Below are 19,294 nucleotides of genomic sequence, written 5' to 3' on the forward strand. Positions count from 1 at the left end.
TGCTACAAACTTATTATGGGGCCTACTTCCCAAACCACTTTCTTCACTGGGCTCTGGACACCACGCTTCCCTGGTTTTCTTCTTTTTCTTTCTGCCTTCCCCACCCCCTCCTCCCACCCCACCCCCATCGTCCCTAACTCTAAACACTGGAGGGCCCCGGTCTTCCTGCCCCACGTTTACTTCCTAGGGCAGAGTGACCCAGTCATAGCCACTGCCAGTGCTAGAGGGCTATGGAATTGATTCTGCCCCCAGGGTGCACACCCTGGAGAGGCCAGAGGCCAGAGGGGGCTGTTTTCCCTTCCTTCCTCCTGAGAGCCACCAGGAACCACTCCTCCCACTGCACAGCCTTAAATGCCACCCCTACCCTCACGCAGCCTAGACCCGCCTCTCCAACCCCAGATTCGGAAACCCAGCTACCTCCTGGACGCCTGCCCTTGGATGTCTGACAACATCTCCAACTTGTCATATCCAAAGCAGAACTGCGGCTCCTCCCCGCCCCGCCCCATCTCCCCTGTCTCAGCTGATGTCAGCTTCCTCTTTCCTGCAGCTTCGGCCAACCGGGCCGAAAACCTCCCGGTCCTTTGTGCCCCTCTCTTCCACTCAGCTCCACATCCAGGTCACCAGGAAATCCTGCTCCGCTGTCACAATCCATCCTGACTTTTTTCCTCACGTCCACCCTGTCCTCGCAGCGGGGCCACCCTCGTGTCTCTGGGGGCGCAGAACAGCCTTCCTGAAGGCTCCGTGTCCACTGTTACCCACAGTCAGCTTCTGCCCCGAGGCCAGAAGGCTCCTAAGCTTACAACCCAAGCAGATCATGGCAAACACACCACCCTCAGCCCTTCAGCGGCTCCCATCTCTGGAAGAACAAAATCTAAACCCCTCTCTGTGGCCGTACAATTTAGCATCTAAACCAGAACTTTTCTTCCTTGTGAGAGTAAAGAGGGTACCATGATTAAGCCAGAAAAACAGGCATAAATTGAGCCATCTGGTCCCCAACCCACAAGGCCCCATGTGGCCTGGTGGTACCCGATGGCCACACCGCCAACCCTCCAACCTGTCTCCCTCACACATCCTGCTCCTCATTCTGCCTCTGCCTCACCCTCCTTGCCAACTCATTCCAGCTACAGAGCCTTTGCCTCTGCTGTTCCCTCTCTGCCTGGAATGCTCTTCCCCCAGGGCTTCGTGAAGCTTGTCCCTCCTTCCTCTTTATTCAGGGCTTTGCTTAATGTCACCTCTTCGGAGGAGCCTTCCCTGATGACCCCACCTAGAATAGTGCCTCGTTCCTTCACTCTGCGTTCCCAACCCTGCTTTATTTTCAATTTTTCCAATTTCTGCTTGAAATGGCCACTTTATATTTATTTGTTGACTTAATTATCTGATGCCCTATGAAACTGTTGACTTTATCTAATTCACCATTGAGACCCCAGTCCCCAGTACAGTGCCTGCAGGAGCTCAAGAAATATTGCTTGCCAGGCATGGTGGCTCACACCTGTAATTACAGCACTTTGGGAGGCCAAGGCAGGCAGATCACCTGAGGTCAGGAGTTCAAGACCAGCCTGACCAACATGGTGAAACCCCATGTCTACTAAAAACACAAAATTTAGACAGGTGTGGTGGCACATGCCTGTAATCCCACTACTCGGGAGGCTGAGGTGGGGGAATCACTTGTACTCGGGAGGTGGAGGTTGCAGTGAGCCGAGATCACGCCATTACACTCCAGCCTGGGCAACAAGAGCAAAACTCTGCCTCGAAAAAAAAGAAACATTGCTTAAAGAAAAATTAGCTGGGTGCGGCGGCGCACACCTGTAACCCCAGCTACTTGGGACACTGAGGCAGGAGAATGACTTGAACCCAAGAAGAAGAGGTTGCAGTGAGCCAAGATCACACCACTGCACTCCAGCCTGGGTGACAGAGTAAGACTGTTTCAAAAAAGAAAAAGAAAGAAATTTATTTAAAGGAATGCATGAACAGTAAATATCTAATGTTAATTGTTAATTGCCGTCATCATTCATTTTGTTAGGCTGGGTTCAGGGTCTCAGGCTAAGAAAGGCCTCAGTCTTCCCATCTGCAAAATGGGGAGGTGAGGTGGAATATTGAAACTCCTCCTTAAATACAGGAGCCTAATATTTACAGCAAAATAAAGCTGAGATAAAAAATAAAATTGCGTGTTCTCCCTATCCTGAGGCCAAAAGCTCCTCCTTGAGAAGCTGTCTGATGGCCCTCCCTGTTCTAACATTCTAGGGTTCCTTGTTGCTAATCTTCTCTCCTAAAAAGTCCTAGATGGTATCTAACCACAGTCCCTCAGGCTACAGCCCAGCTACTGCCACTGGGCTGTTAGGGTCTCTCTCTCCAGCAGCAGTGGGAGTGAGGTAGAGTGGGGACCCCTCCCCCACACACCTCCGCCCACTCTTCCCGGGTGAGGTGTCCCATCCCAGCATTTCCTGCTATTCAGGCCCGGAAATCCTCCTGCTGCTGGGAACAGATTGGCCGGGACACTGGATCAATCCAGTGCTTCCTCCTGCTTCCTGTCCACTTCCCCTCATGCCCTGGGACAGGGGCAGAGCCTTGCAGACAGGGTGCCTGCACAAGAGATCAGGGTGTACAGAGCCTATGGGGCTGCTTGGGGCAGAGGCCCAGGCCAGGGAAACTGAGGCTCTGGGGCCACTCTTCCACCCCATGGCCTCACCCTGTGGTGCTACAACACCCTGACATGTCCAAGACACAGTGACCATGTCCAGTTATAATCTGCTGCCATCACTTGCCTGGACTATTGCCACCACCTTCCACTGGCCTCCCTGCTTCCATCTGTGCCCCTGAGACCTATTCTCCCCCCACTGCAACCACAGCAGTGCTGTTCAAATGAAAGTCAGATCACAGCTTTCCTCAGCTCCAACCCACTGGCGTGGCCCCCAGCTTCACTCACAGTAAGAGCTAAGGTCCTTGCACAGTCTGACCGCACGGCCCACCACACTCCTCCTCGCCGGCACTGCTCCGTCTCCCCACCCCACCTCAGGGTCTTTGCACTTTCTCTTCTCTCCGCCTGGGATACTTTTCCTCCAGATATCCCCTGGGTTCCCTCCCTCCTGCTCTTTCGTTGTTGTTATTGTTGCTAAGAAAGAGTCTCACTTTGTCACCCAGGCTGGAGTGCAGTGATGCGATCTCAGCTCACTGCAACCTCTACCTTCCAGGTCCGGGTGATTTTTTTGCCTCAGCCTCTCAAGTAGCTGGGATTACAGGCACCCACCACCACGCTAGGCTAATTTTTGTATTTTTAGCAGAGACAGGGTTTCGCCATGTTGGCCAGGCTGGTCTTGAACTCCTAACCTCATGTGATTCACTGGCCTCAGCTTCCCAAAGTGCTGGGATTACAGGCATGAGCCACCATGCCTGGCCCTTCAATTCTTTTTTTTTTTTTTTTTTTGAAACAGAGTCTCACTCTATCGCCTAGGCTGGCGTGCCATAGTGAGATCATGGCCCACTGTAGCCTGGACCTCCTGGCTCAAGCAATCCTCCCCCTCAGCCTCCCAAAGTGCTGGGATTACAGGTGTGAGCCACCACGCCCAGCCCTTCCTTCTGTTCTTCACTAAAACGTCCCCTTCTCAGCAAGGCCTTCCCTGGTCACCCCTTCTGAAAGTGTAACCTTCCCCAACTCCCACACTCCCTTCCCTGCTTAATTTTGCTCTGACTCCTCATCTGACTCAGCAGGCACTTCCTCTCATGCAGGGACTAGCTCCTCTCACTAGAACATCAGCCCCACACAGACAAGGGTTTGTGTTTTGGTCTAGACAGTGTCAGGAATCATCAGGAACCCAGTAAATATTTTTTTTTTGAATGAATGAATGTCACAGCAGCCCCCTGAAGCCCTGAGCACAAAGTCTAGTCCTCTTGGCTGGGCCATCTGTGACCCAGCCTCTGCTGGTCAAATCTCTTCTGTCTCCTCTCCCTTCCTTGGACTCTAGCCTCCTCAACCCTCCTCCGAAGAGCTCTGTTCCCTGCAGCCTCAGGGCCTTTGCATGTGATGTTCCCTCTGCCTGGGATATCCTCTCTCCTTTTTGGCTGGGGTCATTCCTACTCAGCCTTCAGAGCTCATTTGCCTGGAGATTTCTAGAATACTCTCCCTCTCATTGTAATGATCAAATCCAGGAATCAAAACATCCATTTGTAAAACTCAGCTCACTAATTAATGTATTTATTCCTCATTTTATGAACCTAAAAGAGCCTTCTCCTGCTGTATTAGTGGTGAAATCAATTAATAAATAATAGTGACAATTGAGCTTAATCAGTCCCATTAATCATCAGCATTAATTATTTAAATAACCAACCCCTTTCATTGCCTGTATTAACTGATTTGTTCTGATAACTGATGCCACTTATTGCATACATTAGCTTAATTAATTGATTAATGAGCAGTAATTAAAGCCCATTATCCTTTATTTTGCCCCAATGCATGTTTAAATCTGAGCTTCACCTTAAGGGCCTCCATCCTGGGCCAGAGTGAAGGGTGAGCCCTGTAGGAGAAGGGGTGGGGAGAGGCTGCCATCCTGCCCAACCCTGGCCCTCTATCATGATGGTGGGCTGGTCCTCTGCAGAGGTCGATCTGCTCTCTGTCCCTGTCTGTTCCCTTGGGCCTTGAGGCTTGGACATATATCCTCAAGTGGAGACCTCCCCAGCCTCTGCCACCTGCCTCTCAGCTTTTCCCCTGCCCCATCCCTGGCTCCTACCTTCCCTCTCTGAAGCTCAACTTCCTCATCTGTGAAGTGGGCACATTATCGTTATCTCCCCCAAAGGGCTGTGAGAAGGAGGGGTGCAAGGTTCCCTGGTCCATATGGGTCTCCTCTTGCTGCCCCAGCCTCCACCCATGGAGATCTGCCACCCTCCCACCCTGCCCCTCCTGGGAAACGGAAGTTCTTTCCCTTTTTTTTTTTTTGAGATGGAGTCTTGCTCTGTTGCTCAGGCTGGAATGCAGTGGTGCAATCTCGGCTCACTGCAACCTCTGCCTCCTGGGTTCACGCGATTCTCCTGCCTCAGCCTCCTGGATAGCTGGGACTACAGGCACGTGCCACCATGCCCAGCTAATTTTTGTATTTTTAGTAGAGATGGGGTTTTGCCATGTTGGCCAGGCTGGTCTCAAACTCCTGGCCTCAGGTGATCCACCTGCCTTGGCCTCCCAAAGTGCTGGGATTACAGGCATGAGCCACTGCGCCCAACCTCTTTCCTTCCTTCATGCTCGTCTTCACTCACCCATGGCAGAGAAGCAGCAGCCACCTGGCTGCTCGGAGCTTCTCAGTCCTTAAAGACCCTGGGCAAAGAGAGCTGGGTGGAAAGCCCTGTCTCTCCCGGGACACCAGCCATGGGGGCTGTGGGATTCCCTGCCAGGAAGACTCTTAGCTTTAGCCCTCCCCCACTCCCCAGGATGGGCCACCATTGTACCCTGAACATCCTGCTCGCTCTCTATTGTCCGGAGCCCTCAGTCTTCCTGAGTGGGCTGGGGTGTCCAGCAGGAATTCAGGATGGGCGATAGCCCTTAAGGAGAAGGCAGAGCAGGGGCCATTCTTCCCAGGGTAGGAAGGGTGGAGCTGAGGACTCTGGGCCCTGAGAGCTGCCACTCAAGTCTCAAAACCTGACCAAGAAGAGCAAAAAGAAAAGGCATCTACTGAGCGCTGGTGGCTGATGGAACGCTTGTGATCTTGGAGCCCCATTTTACAGGGGAGAAAACTGAAGCTTGTAACTTGACCCAGGGCACGCAGCTGCTGAGACTAGAACCAGATGGCCTGATGTCTAATTCTCTGCTTCATTTCTTACATGGGTGGACTCCCCCAGACATTGGGAGCCACTTCCGGGTGGAGAAGAGGAGAAGCTGGGGAGGGAAGGCAAAGAAACAGACAAACAAAAAAACGGCATTCAACCAGAGTCCAGAACCAATGTCAGGAAGAGGAAATGGGGTTGAGCCTGAGAGGGCCCTCGGCTGGGAGGTAGGAAGTGGTGTGGCTCTGGGCAAGTCCCTCTCATTGGGCCTCAGTTTCCCCTTCTACAGCATGAGTAGCTCCTGTTTACTGGTACTTGCTTGGGCCAAGTCCAGAATAAATGCCCCACCTGACATATCCCGTCCCTACAGTGACCCTATGAAGCAGGTGCTGTCACTGTCCCCAATTTACTGATGGGGAAACTAAGGCTCAGAAAGGAAAAGGGACTTGCTCAAGACCACACATTCAGTGGGCCTCTGAGCTACCGCTGTACCTGACTTCTAGCCTCCCCAGCCCTTATCCCACGCAGGTTCAGCAGCCTGCAGGGTCCCCTGAGGGCATGGGGGGATGTGGCTCCAGCTAGGGGTCGGGGGACAGCCCATCCTTCCCAAGCCAGCCCAGTTCCCACAGCCCAAGGCATCCGGGGGTCTCAGGGACTGTGAGAAAGTCTCCACAGGAAATGAGAGCCAGGAGCAGCTGGGCCCCTTCGGAAGACAAGGACTAGCCGCCCAGAGTCTGAAGAGGCTGCATAAATGGGGCCCACCACGACCCCCTCCCCTGGTGGGTAATCGCTACCAGATGCCCGGCAGCTGACGTCACCCTGCAGGGCCGAGAGGGTCGTGGGACTCTGGGGAGAGTTGGGAATTCTTGGACCAGAATCAACATTCCAAAAGGAAATGGGGTGGGGGGGAGTATCCTGGCCTGTTCTCTGTGCCTGGCACCAGGGCTGGGGCAGGGGCAACGCAGGGTGCCCCTGGTTCTCAAGTTCCCGTTTCCTTCAAACAGCCCCTTGAAAATGAAGGGTGGGGCTTGGATTTCTCGGTGGGAGGCAAAGGACACTCAGATGAGGCACTAAAAAGTGACAGAACTGCAGTCAGAGCCTCCTAAAAGTTCAAGGCTGCAGTAAGCCATGATCAACCCACTGCACTCCAGCCTGGGCAACAGAAGAAGATCCTGTCTCAGAAAAATATCAAAAATAGAAAAGATTCTCCTAAAAAGAGGTCTTTTAAATGCTGCTCAAGGCCAGCAATGGCTCCCGTTTTGCTCAGAGCCAAAGCCAGGTCCTCACTGGGCCCCTCCAGACCCTGCGTTATCTGCTTCCATTTCCAATCCAGCCTCCCAGCCCAGCCCCTCCCTGTCCTCCTCACCTTGCTGTGCCCTGGCCACACTGGTCTCTGCTGTTCCCCAAACATGCCACTTCAGGGCCTTTATACACGCTGTTCTCTCGGCCCGGTATGCTCCTTCCTAGATAGCAAGATGGTTGGTCCCTTCACGCCCTTTATTCAAACATCACTTCCTCACTGAGCCTTTCTTTCTGGCTAACCTTAAATTGGCATCACCAGCCACTCCCCATTTTCGCCAACCAATTCTAGGGCTGATTTTAAATTTTCTTGGTAACAGCCGAGCATGGTGGCTCATGCCTGTAAACCCAGCACATTGGTAGGCCAAGGTGGGCGGATCACCTGAGGTCAGGAATTTCAGAACAGCCTGGCCAACATGGAGACACCCCGTCTCTACTAAAAATGCAAAAATTATCAGGGCATGGTGGCAGGTGCCTGTAATCCCAGCTCCTCAGGAGGCTGAGGCAGGAGAATAGCTTGAACCCAGGAGGTGGAGGTTACAGTGAGCCAAGATCATGCCATTGCACTCCAGCCTGGGGAACAAGAGTGAGACTTCATCTCAAAAAAAAAAAAAAAATTTCTCGTACTCTTTCTCTTCTAGTTGACTGCAGAACTAATCTATCTTGTCTATCATCCATCTCCCCTGTCCTGGAATGGGGACTCCATGAAGGCAGGGTTTTGTCTGCCATGCTCACCACCATCTCCCAGAACCTAGAACAGTGTCAGGCATAGCTGTACCTCAGTCAGTATGAAAATGAGTATCATTCCAATTCAACTAACTGCATCATCTCAAGCAAGTTATTAGCCTCACAAAAATCTCAGTGTCTTCATCTGTAAAATGGGCTCCTTTCCGAGGGGTCATGGGAAGTCATATGAAATAATGGTAGAAAAAGCTTTGAGATTTTTACTTGCAGGAGCGGAAATGTGACCTAGTGGTCAAGAGCTTGGGCTTGGGCCAGGTGCGGTGGTGGCTCATGCCCTGGAATCCCAGCACTTTGGGAAGCCAAGGCGGGCAGATCACTAGGTCAGGAGATCAAGACCATTCTGGCCAACATGGTGAAACTCCGTCTGTACCAAAATAAAAAAAATTAGCCTGGTGTGGGGTTGTGTGCCTGTAGTCCCAGCTACTTGGGAGGCTGAGGCAGGAGAATCGCTTGAACCTGGGAGGTGGAGGTTGCAGTGAGCCGAGATCACGCCACTGCACTCCAGTCTCAAGACAGAGTGAGACTCTGTCAAAAAAAAAAAAAAAAAAAAAAAAGAGAGAGAGAGAGAGAGAGAGAGAAAGTTGGACTTAGGAGCTAGTCAGGCCTCGGATCAAATAGTCAAGCCTGACACCCAATATCTCTGTGACCTCAGGAGAGTCCCTCCCCCTTTCTGAGCCTCAGTCTCCTCACTGGCAAAATAGAGTTCAGTAGAGGCGCCCACTTCACAGGTCCCACGAGCTAGACAACACCTGTCAGGAGCTCAGCTGGTGATCATGCCTGGTGGGACCCTTGCCTGACAATTCCAGTGTGGGTGGGCATGAGGTAGGGAGTGCTGGGGCTTCCTGTCCCTCTCCAGGCCCCTGCTTCCTCCTCTGTACGATGGACTGAGGCGGGAGGGTGCCTCTCTGGGACCTGCAGAGGACTGAGGCTCCCTGGGAGGCAGGGGGCAGGCTAAGCTGGTGCTTTCCTTTCTTTTGGGAGCTAAAGGCCCCTCCTCCCTCCTTCCTCTTCATCCCCATGATCTCAGCAGGGAACAGGACACCAGGAAACCTCTGCAGCCTCACCTTTTCCCCTTCCTTCCTCCTGCTCCAGGTGCACCCTGCCTCCCCAGGGGTGGGGGAGGGACATTGTCTCCCCAGCTTAGGCTGCTCCCGGTATAGCCAGTGGGACAGCCCCCTCTAGACACTCAGGAACAGGGCCCCCGACCTTGCTTACTGGCAATTCCCAAATGTTTTCCTCCCTAAGCTGGATGGATCCTCAGAGACCATCTCAGGCCCATCTGGGCTACTGGGGAGACTGAGGCCCAGACTGGGGCAGGGCTAGTCTGAGATCTCACAGGCAAGGCTGCTCCCGTGACTTCAGGGTACAGGGCTGAGGTTCAGGGACTCCTGGAAGAAATGTTCTACAGCCTCTGGGGGGCAGATGGAGCACTGGGTCCTGGGGCAGCAGAAGGGGGCTCAGTCTGGTCTGCTAATACCATCCTCTTCAGGACACTCCAGATGCTGGAGGGGAAGAGTCTCTCCATTTCCTTGGTCAGCTCCTGGCCAAGTGTGGTGCCAGAGACACTGCTAGGCCCAGCAGGCGTCCGTCCACAGGGGAAGAAAGCTTGAGCTGGGTCCTGGACTTGGCATTCTCAAGGTTTCTCAAGAAAAGACCACCTTTCTCAGGAGCCCTAGCCCTTCTGGAGAGGAATGTGTTGCCCAGGTGTTAAGAGCATGGGGCCAGGAAGCTGGGATTAAACCCTGGTTCTGACACTCACTGGCTGTGTCACTCAGCAGGCAAACCTTTCTTTCCGTATTTATAAAATGGGGGTGATAGTACTTCTCTTCTGGGGCTGTTGGGTAGAGTAGATGAGCAGATGCCTGGCCTGCGGGGACAAAGTTACACCCAAAGAAAGTTGGCTTGGAAAAGTCCCTGATGCTAACCTCACCCCCGAAATTGTCAGTTGCCCCAGGGGTGCAGATTTCCTCCTACGACCTCTCCTGCTCCCCGTTGGCCCTCCCCAGGCCCAGCTCGATCACTCACCCTCGGGACCCCAGCGCGGGGCACCGTCGGCCCACGGCAGTCATGCTTCCCCCGCTGTCGCAGCAGCCCCGGGACCTCCTAAGCCCAGCTCTCGCCTTTCTCAGGCCACGGAGCTGCGGAGTTCAGAGCCGGACTCCGGGGGCGGAGACTGACCTGTAGACCACGTTCCCCCCAGACACGCCCCTACGCCCGTTGCCTGGCCCAGCTCCACCGCCTATTCTACCAGCAGGGAAAGACACTCTCGCCTCGGACACGCCCCTCCGCCTCCGGTCTCGCTCCGCCTCCTCCCTGTCAGTCAGTGTCGGGAAGGCCGCGCCCCCGAGCACACCCCTACGCCTCGCCCGCCGGGTTCCAAAGCTCGCTCTCCAGCAGCTCACCGCGAAGCCTGGGTAGGCCACGCCCCCATACACGCCCTCAACTCCGCCTCGCCTCGCCCCACCCCGCCCCGCCCCGCTCCCGCGAAACTCGGCTTCCCTGGGTAGGAAGGGCCAGGCTCCCGGTGCAGTCTCCCACCTTGAGGTGCCTTAGAACGCCCCAGGACCCATCAGGCCGTCTCCCCTACATACAATCCTTGGTCCTCTACGCCCGAATGAGGCCGAGTGTAGGAGGGGATGGCAGAAGGCAGCCAGGGATGGTGGAAAATATGAGTTTTATTAATCGTAAATACAGCATTCCCATTTACTGAGTGCAGCGTGCCAGCCACTGTGTTGAGATTTTACAGGTATGTTATTCTTGAATCCTAACCACAACCCGACCAGGTAGGTGCTATTGTTATGCCCATTTATCAGATGAGAAACTGAGGCTCCCGGAGAGGAACAGATGTGTCCAGTCATGCAGCCAGTAAGAAGCAGAATCTGGACTGTATTCACCCCGCCCCTTTACAAAGTCCTGCTCCTCACTGATCTGGGGTCTAGGCAATCACAGCTCAGAGACAGAGGCTGTGCTTGATGTCTAAGGAAAAAGCTGCTCAAGAAAGTTACCAGAAAAAAAAAAAAAAAGAAAGGTCCCAGAACTAGCCCTACAATTACTTTCGCTCAGCTGGGTTTTTTTCTTTATTTCAACAGGCACATGTGACTGGTGTGGTTGAGACAAAGGCTCTGAGGATCCAAAACCCGGGGACTCTTTTGGCTGGGATTGAGGGGTCTCCCAGGGTGTGAAAGACATGGCCTTAGGGTTGAGAAGGTAGTGAGTCCAATGTGTGCTGCATAAGTGTGCAGCCTCTGAAGGCAGGCAGATTCCTGCTCAAATCCCAGCTCTGTGTACCCTTGGCTGAGTCTCAGTTTCCCTATCTGTAAATGGGGCTAACAATTAAATCTTTGTTTTTTGTTTGTTTGGTTTCTTTTTGATACAGAGTCCACCTCTGTCGCCCAGCTGAAGTTCAGTGATGTGAACTGAAGGTGGAGGTTGGCTAACTGCAACCTCTACCTCCCAGGTTCAAGAAATTCTCGTGTCAGCCTCCCGAGTAACTAGGATTACAGGCATGCACCACCACGCCCTGCTAGTTTTTGTATTTTTAGTAGAGACGGGGTTTTACCATGTTGGCCAGGCTAGTCTCAAACTCCTGACCTCAAGTGATTTGCCTGCCTCAGCCTCCCAAAGTTCTGGGGTTACAGGCGTGAGCCACTGCACCTGGCCTTAATGATTGACTCTTTTACGGAGCTTTCAGTGAGGTATTTGTTTTGATAAAAACCAGTAAAAATGCTTACTAAATGGGAGGTATTGTCCTATTATCACAATTTGTATTTTTGCCTGAACTCAACTCACCCTATAACCAGCTTAAGCTGATGAATGGTCTTCTAAACTAGATGGAGGTATTGTCCAGAAGAAATAATGGTTGTGATTTGGGTGAGTGGGTCCAGGGTAGGGGTCTGGTGACTGGGTTTTGGACCCAGCCAGCAGCTAAGGGCCCATGCTAGATGCTGACAGGGGTTTTGAAGGCAGGGGGTCTCGGTTCACATGGTGGCTTTGTCATTAGTAAATGTGCATCCTGACTGAGGTGGATGACGTCACCCTCTGAATTTCAGCTTCCTCATCTATCCTATGGAAACAATAAGAGTTTCTCCTTGCCAGCTTTCTTTTGCTGATTAAAGTGAAGGGTTTAGCACAGTGCCTGTTCTACAGTAAGCACCTGGTCACTGTGTAGGGGTTTTTTTGTTTTTGTTTTTTTGTTTGTTTGAGACAGAATTTCACTCTGTCACCAGGCTGGAGCGCAATGGCCTGATCTTGGCTCACTGCAACGGCCACCTCCCGGGTTCACGTGATTCTGCCTCAGCCTCCCAAGTAGCTGGGACTACATGCACACACCACCATGCCCAACTAATTTTTGTAATTTTTAGTAGAGACAGGGTTTCACCATGTTGGCCAGGATGGTCTCGATCTCTTGACCTCATGATTGGCCTGCAGTAGTGTCCCAAAGTACTGGGATTACAGGTGTGAGTCACTGCACCCAGCCTTCTTTTTAACCCAGGTGTGTACTGGGTTAAAAAGAAAACATCCCTGCAGGTCCTGCTGCCACCAGCCCCTGGTCACCTACCTGTCTGAGTGCGTGTCCCTGGGAGGTCTCTCCTCTATGTCTGCTGTGGGGACCTCAGGCTTTCCAATGGGATCTGCCTCCACTGCTGAAGGGTTGGGTTCCATTGCTGGGGCGTCCTCCAGGGCACCATTGGCCTCCACCACCACCTCCTTGGCGGCCTCCAAGCCTGGGGGGTTGGGCAGACCTCGGGGAACCAGCTCGGGGCCTACTTCCTGGGCCTGCTGGACAGCCTGTGAGTTCTGTGCTTTCTTGTTGCTGGGGCGAGGCATGGTGCCCATGTGGCTGTACATGTCACTGGAGCGGGCATAGGCTGGGGGACTCTTGGGCACCGTCACCATGTCATCCTGCGTGGCTTCAAAGGTGTCAGGCTCCAAATGGGACTGCCTACTGATGGGAGCTGAGGACCGTCTCAGAGTGAAGGACCGAGGGAGGTTGGAGAGACTCCCAAAGCCCTTGAACTTGAAGAACTCTAGCAGAGGGGAAGGGAGGAAAAAGGAGTTAATGGCAATGTTAACATCAATGATAATAATGAAAAACTCCTGCAGTTTCACTCAGTGAGGGGCTGAAGAGGCCTAGGGGCTTCCTGGACACCCCTTCTAATAGTCAGCACAACCCCAGAAGTGGTATAAGATGGGAGCTTTGGAGTCACATAGCCCTGGACTTGAATTCCTGCTCTTTCACATCCTAGCTGTGTGACCTTAGGCAGGTCATGTGATCCCTCTAAGCTAAGCCTCATTCTCTACATTAGTAAAATAGAGATTCTAGCACCTACCCCCTAGGGCAATGTGAGGATTAAAGAAAAGCCTAGGCCAGGAGCGTGGCTCACACCTGTAATCTCAGTATTTTGGGAGACCGAGGCAGGTGGATCATCTGAGGTCAAGAATTCGAGACCAGCCTGGTCAACATGGTGAAATCCCATCTCTACTAAAAATACAAAAAATTAGCTGGGCGTGGTGGCAGGTGCCTGTAATTCCAGCTACACAGGAGACTGAGGCAGGAGGATCCTTGAACTCAGGAGGCAGAGGTTGCAGTGAGCTGAGATCACACCACTACACTCCAGCCTGAGCAACAAGAACAGACTCCACCTTAAATAATAATAATACTAATAATATGGACTAGTGTGATATCTTAGAAAAATAATAATAATAGTAATAACAGGCCAGGCGCAGTGGCTCACATTTGTAATCCCAGCACTTTGGGAGGCTGAGGCGGGTGGATCATGAGGTCAAGAGATAGAGACCATCCTGGCCAACATGGTGAAACTGTCTTGGGTTTTTATATATATTATATAACATATAATATATATTATATAATAATAATAAATAATTAAGGCCTGGCATGATGGCTCACACCTGTAATCCCAGCATTTTGGGAGGCCAAGGCAGGTAGATCATCTGAGGTCAGGAGTTTGAAACCAGCCTGGTCAACATGGTGAAATGCTGTCTCTACTAAAAATACGGAAATTAGCTGGGAGTGATAGTGTGTGCCTGTAATCCAAGCTACTTTGGAGGCTGAGGCAGGAGAATTCCTTGAACCTTGGAGGTGGAGGTTACAGTGAGCTGAGATTGTGCCATTGCACTCCAGCCTGGGTGACAAGAGTGAGACTCCATATCAAAAATAAAATAAAATATTAGCTGGGCATGCTAGTGTGTGCCTATAATCCCAGCTACCTGGGAGGTGAGGCAGGAGGATAGCTTAAGCCCCCAAGTTCAAGATTGCGGTGCACTATGATGGCACCACTGCACTCTAACCTGGGCAACAGGGCAAGAGCCTGTCTCTAATAGTAATGCTTATTTATGGCCGGGCGTAGTGGCTCACGCCTGTAATCCAAGCACTTTGGAGGTCAAGGCAGGCGGATCACCTGAGGTCGAGAGTTCAAAACCAGCCTGACCAACATGGTGAAACCCCATCTTAAAAAAAAAAATGCAGGCCGGGCGCGGTGGCTCAAGCCTGTAATCCCAGCACTTTGGGAGGCCAAGGCGGGTGGATCATGAGGTCAAGAGATCGAGACCATCCTGGTCAACACGGTGAAAGCCCGTCTCTACTAAAAATACAAAAATTAGCTGGGCATGGTGGCACATGCCTGTAGTCCCAGCTACTCAGGAGGTTGAGGCAGGAGAATTGCTTAAACCCAGGAGATGGAGGTTGCGGTGAGCCAAGATCGCGCCATTGTACTCCAGCCTGGGTAACAAGAGTGAAACTCCGTCTCAAAAAAATAAATAAATAAAAATGCTTATTTATTTGTTATTTTTTTTTTTTTGAGATAGAGTCTCACTCTGTCACCCAGGCTGGAGTGCAATATCATGATTTTAGCTCACTGCAACCTTTGCCCCCAGGTTCAAGAGATTCTCCAGCCTCAGCCTCCAGAGTAGCTGGGATTACAGGCGTGCACCACCATGCTCGGCTGATTTTTAGTAGAGATATGGGTTTCACCACTTTGGCCAGGCTGGTCTCAAACTCCTGACCTCAAGGGATCCACGCACCTCAGCCTCCCAAAGTGTTGGGATTACAGGGGTGAGCCACTAATAACAACGATAATTTAAAAATTTCTAAAAATGATTCTGCATCTGCCAAACATGAGCTGCATGAATTCTCAACATAACTCAGTGAAACAGTTTAATCTCCCATTTTCCAGATGAAAACATTGAGATTCAGAGCGGTGTAATGAACTGAGGTCATGCTGCTGGTAGGTGGAGCAGGTATTCGTGTTTTGCGGTTATGTGGTTGGGGGTGTTCCAGCCTGCCTCTGTGAACCTGGGGCGGGGGTGGCATGAGGAGAGGGTTGTTGTGAGCCTGAAGGTCGCACTGTCTGTGATTCTCTCCTTCCTGTCAGTTGAGCCCAGCTCCTGACTCCAGAGGCACGGCTGGGGTGATACTATCTCCTGGTTTCCGCGGGGGTGCATGTGAGTTCCCTACCCCCTGCCCCCAGCTGTGGGACCTTCCCTTCTCACCACCACCAACTGACTTCCCCACAGCCTCCAGATGAGCAAAAAGGAAAAACTCTGGCATTTCCCACTTCCTCAGCATCCTCCACCTCCTCAGCTGCTCACACCAGCGCTGGGATGCAGGTAGGTTGCCCCAGTTGAGGAGGGAGGAAACTGAGGCCCAGGGATGGGGAGGGACTTGCCCAGGGTCATACAGCAAAGCCACGGCTGAGCCTGGACTCAGGCCCAGGGCTCAGCACAGCTGGGTCAGTGCTCAGGGGCTTTCTTTAGCCCTGCCGGCCCCACCTGGTTGTTGCCTTGGCCTCCTGAGAAACGTGGTCAGCAATCAAGGCCGCTCTGCCCTTCCGCTGCATGCGGTGGGGATGGAAATTGCATCAGTGGCCAGAGGGAGGACCCTTAACTGCCTTCTTTCTCAGCACCACTAGTTTTGCCTCCTAGGCACCACTCGTTTGGAGGAGATAGTCAGGGGCAGGAGGGAAACTGAGGCCCAGACTCCAGGGACTGGGATCGGGCCCGCTCAATAGCCCGTGTGACCTCAGGCAAGTCTCCGGGTCTCAGCATTGCCCTCTGTGAAATTCGCTCACAATCTCTGCCCTTGCCACCAGCTGTCTTCCACCCTGGTGGGGTCAGATCAAAGGAATCAGTGGACAGAATTTGCTGAACCTGGGAGGGCCAGACACGGGAAAACAGAGCAGTGGGCGAGTGTGGCCCTCACCCTTGAGCCTGATCCTAGTCACTCTGGGCTCTTTCCCCACCCAAGGGTTGGGTCCTAGGCGCACTGCTGTTGGGAATGTGGGACAGCTTCCCATGACATCCCCATCCCCTGCCACCCCAGTAACTCCCCACCTGTGAGCCCAGGCCCGGGGACAGGGGGATGGACTGTTCGAAGACCTCCCCCACCCAGCTGTGAGGTCAGAGACAGCTAGAGACACAGTGGACTACAGAGATTGAGAGACGCTGTGGGGAGACAAAGAGACAGAGAAAAGAGAAGCTCAAACGGCCGGGCGCCGTGGCTCACGCCTGTAATCCCAGCACTTTGGAAGGCCGAGGCGGGTGGATCACGAGGTCAAGAGATCGAGACCATCCTGGTCAACATGGTGAAACCCCGTCTCTACTAAAAATACAAAAAAGTAGCTGGGCATGGTGGCTCATGCCTGTAATCCCAGCTACTCAGGAGGCTGAGGCAGGAGAATTGCCTGAACCCAGGAGGTGGAGGTTGCGGTGAGCCGAGATCGCGCCATTGCACTCCAGCCTGGGTAACAAGGGCGAAACTCCGTCTCAAAAAAAAAAAAAAAAAAAAAAAAAAAGAGAAGCTCAGAGATGGAGCACGAAGTCAGTCAGAGAGAGAGATAGATGCTGGGCCAGAGTGATCGCCAGAGAGCCACAGGGATGCCCAGAAGCAGAGACGTCTGCAGAGGGACAGAGGTGGACAAAGACAAACAGAAAGAAGGCCAGCACGAGAGGATCACTTGAGCCCAAGAGATCAAGACCAGCCTGGGCAATAAAGTGAGACTCCCCCAGTCTCTAAAAAAAAGAATAATTATTATTATTTTATTTTTTTCCTTACTTTTTGAAATGCAGTCTCACTCTGTTGCCCAGGATGGAGTGCAGTGGTGCGATCTCAGCTCACTGCAACCTCTACCTCCAGGGTTCAAGAATTTCTTCTGCCTCAGCCTCCTGAGTAGTTAGGATTACAGGTGTGTGTCACCACGCCTGGCTAATTTTTTGTATTTTTAGTAGGGACAGGGTTTCACCATGTTAACTAGGCTGGTCTTGAACTCCTGACTTCAGGTGATCCACCTGCCTGGCCTCCCAAAGTGCCAGGATTATGGGCATGAGCCACTGCTCCCAGCAAAAAAAAAAAAAAAAAATTAATTAATTGTGCCTATAGTCCTAGCTACTTGGGAGGCTGAGGTGGAAGGATCACTTGCTCTTGGGAGGTCAAGGCTGCAGTGAGCCGAGATTCTGCCACTGCACTCCAGCCTGGGTGACAGAGAGAGACCCTGGCATCCAAAAGTAAAAAAGAAACTGGGAGGGCAGACACAGGAAAACAGAGCAGTGGGTGAGTGTGGCCCCACAGAAATGAGACGGTGATGAGGAAACAGATGCAGAGAGAGGCCCAGAGGAGAGCCAGGGACGGAGGAGAGCGCCGACGGCACCCCACACTCACTGAACTTCTTGCTGGCCTTCTTGGTCCCCTCCGTCATCCTGGCAAGTCGTGTGAAGCCCTTGGCCAGCTCGCAAGTGGCTGCTGGAGGCTCTGGACGTCCAGGTTGAGATGCCTCTCCCACCTCCCCTTCCCCTTTCTCTCGCCCTCTCACTAGCTTCCTCTGTGTATTTTTAAACCAGTGAGACTCCCACAGCCCCACCCTCCCCACCCTCTCTGCAGGGGGCGGGGGCTGGGGCCTCCTCTAGCCCCGGCCCCTGTGGGCCGCCTCCTCAGGCTCAGCAGCAGGACATGGGGCAGACCGCAAGCCCATGGGACCTGGAGGGTCTAAGGAGCAAGCCACAGGTTCTGGGAATGGAGCCCAGTGGGCTGGGGGCCGCTGGGGACCTGCCAACAGCTGTCAGAGGGCCTAGCAGTCGGGCTGGGAAGGTGAGGGGAGTCAGGCCTGTGTGCGGGGCGGTTGCTTCTCAGCCTCCATACCCAGGAGGGGGACTGGCAGCTGCATATTGGGGGGTGCTGTGGTCGGGCCTGTGGACTCTGGGCCACCCAAATCTAAGTTCCGCTTTTGGCTGGCCATTTTGGGGCTACAGTGCACATGTCCTCCCTGTGATCAGGGGGTACTGGCAGTGCCCACTTCACAGGGTTCAGCAGTTGGTGCAGGGCCTGGCACAGAATCGGTGCCTGCCAAAGCACGGTCACCCTTTCCAAGCTCACAGGGAGATGTCACCATGTGGTCCACTGCACCCACTGGACAGAGATGGTGAAACTGGGGCACAGAGAGGCAGATGGATTCCCCCAGGTAGCACAGCTGGTTGCTGGCCCAGACTGGGTCACAATGCTCCCTTCTAGGCCCCTTAACCCACCGGCTGGTTCCTCCCACTCTGCAAACTTCCCGTGTGCATGTTCAGGTGGGCAGGGCCGAGATGAGGAAATGCAACCTCCCGTCTGAGGGTCATTCTGGACATCTGTAGAGGGTGTCAGCGGCTGCTGGGGCTGGGGCTGGGGCCTCAGTGACCTGATTTCTAGAATGGGGAGAAGTGTGAGGTAGGCAGCCAACCTGCAGGGGTTTGGCATTTTATCCTGGACCCCAGGCCGACAACCCAGGCTGGGAGAGGAGCCCACTGCCGTCTGATAGGGCACTTCCTGCATCTTCCACTAATAGAAACAGCCCCGGAGTGGGTACGGTGGCTCACGCCTGTAAACCCAGCACTTTGGGAGGCCAAGTCGGGTGGATCACCTGAGGTCAGGGGTTCGAAAGCAGCCTGGACAACATAGTGAAACCTGGTCTCTACTAAAAATATACATATTTTTAAAAATTAGCTGGGTGTGGTGGCATGCACCTGTATTCCTAGCTACTCAGAAAACTGAGGGAGGAGAATCGCTTGAACCCAGGAGGCAGAGGTTGCAGGGAGCTGAGATCTTGCCACTGCACTCCAGCCTGGGCAACAGAGTGAGACTCTGTCTCAAAAACAAAGCAGAGGCAGAGACTGGACAGACAACTTAGTGTCCTAACTCCCCGGCTGGTGCTCCTAGCAGAAAACAGAGGGTAGGTCCCGGGCTTCTCTCCCGGGAGGTGGTTGCCGTGGGACTTGGGTTAGCTGCCAAGGCTGTGCTGCTTCCCGGCCAGGCCTGCTCCCGACTTGCTGTGTGATCCCACACAAAGTTTTGTCATATGTGAAATGGAGCCACAGCAGCCCCCACTTACTGGGGTTGTTGGGAGGATGAGAGGGGCAAACGCTGGTCCAGGCCAGCACACGTGGGCCTCCGTGAGCCCTGGCTGGGGTTGCTGAGAGATGGGCACAGATAAGGGGGAGACTGGCACAGGACAGGGAATCC

The 19,294-nt window shown here is 53.2% G+C and overlaps 1 protein-coding gene across 3 annotated transcripts in view; it reads right to left on the reverse strand.

Annotated features, from left to right (window-relative positions):
* SH2D3C (SH2 domain containing 3C) overlaps positions 1 to 17,623 on the reverse strand; it is a 42,164-nt gene extending 24,541 nt beyond the window's left edge. Inside the window, exons 1-2 of one of the 3 annotated variants that reach the window (XM_003940597.3) lie at positions 17,462 to 17,623; positions 12,347 to 12,815 (exon numbers count right to left, since the gene is read on the reverse strand). In XM_003940597.3, the coding sequence (XP_003940646.1) occupies positions 12,347 to 12,815; positions 17,462 to 17,498 (506 nt within the window). In that variant the 5' untranslated portion in view covers positions 17,499 to 17,623. Of the gene's footprint in view, positions 1 to 417; positions 7,094 to 9,813; positions 10,151 to 12,346; positions 12,816 to 17,461 lie in introns of those variants that run through there. The other 2 variants (XM_074395377.1, XM_074395376.1) reach the window with 2 other exon arrangements.
* Positions 17,624 to 19,294: the final 1,671 nt, after the last annotated feature.

The sequence above is a fragment of the Saimiri boliviensis genome, chromosome 2 (assembly GCF_048565385.1).
Source record: "Saimiri boliviensis isolate mSaiBol1 chromosome 2, mSaiBol1.pri, whole genome shotgun sequence".
Classification (NCBI taxonomy): Eukaryota; Metazoa; Chordata; class Mammalia; order Primates; family Cebidae; genus Saimiri; species Saimiri boliviensis.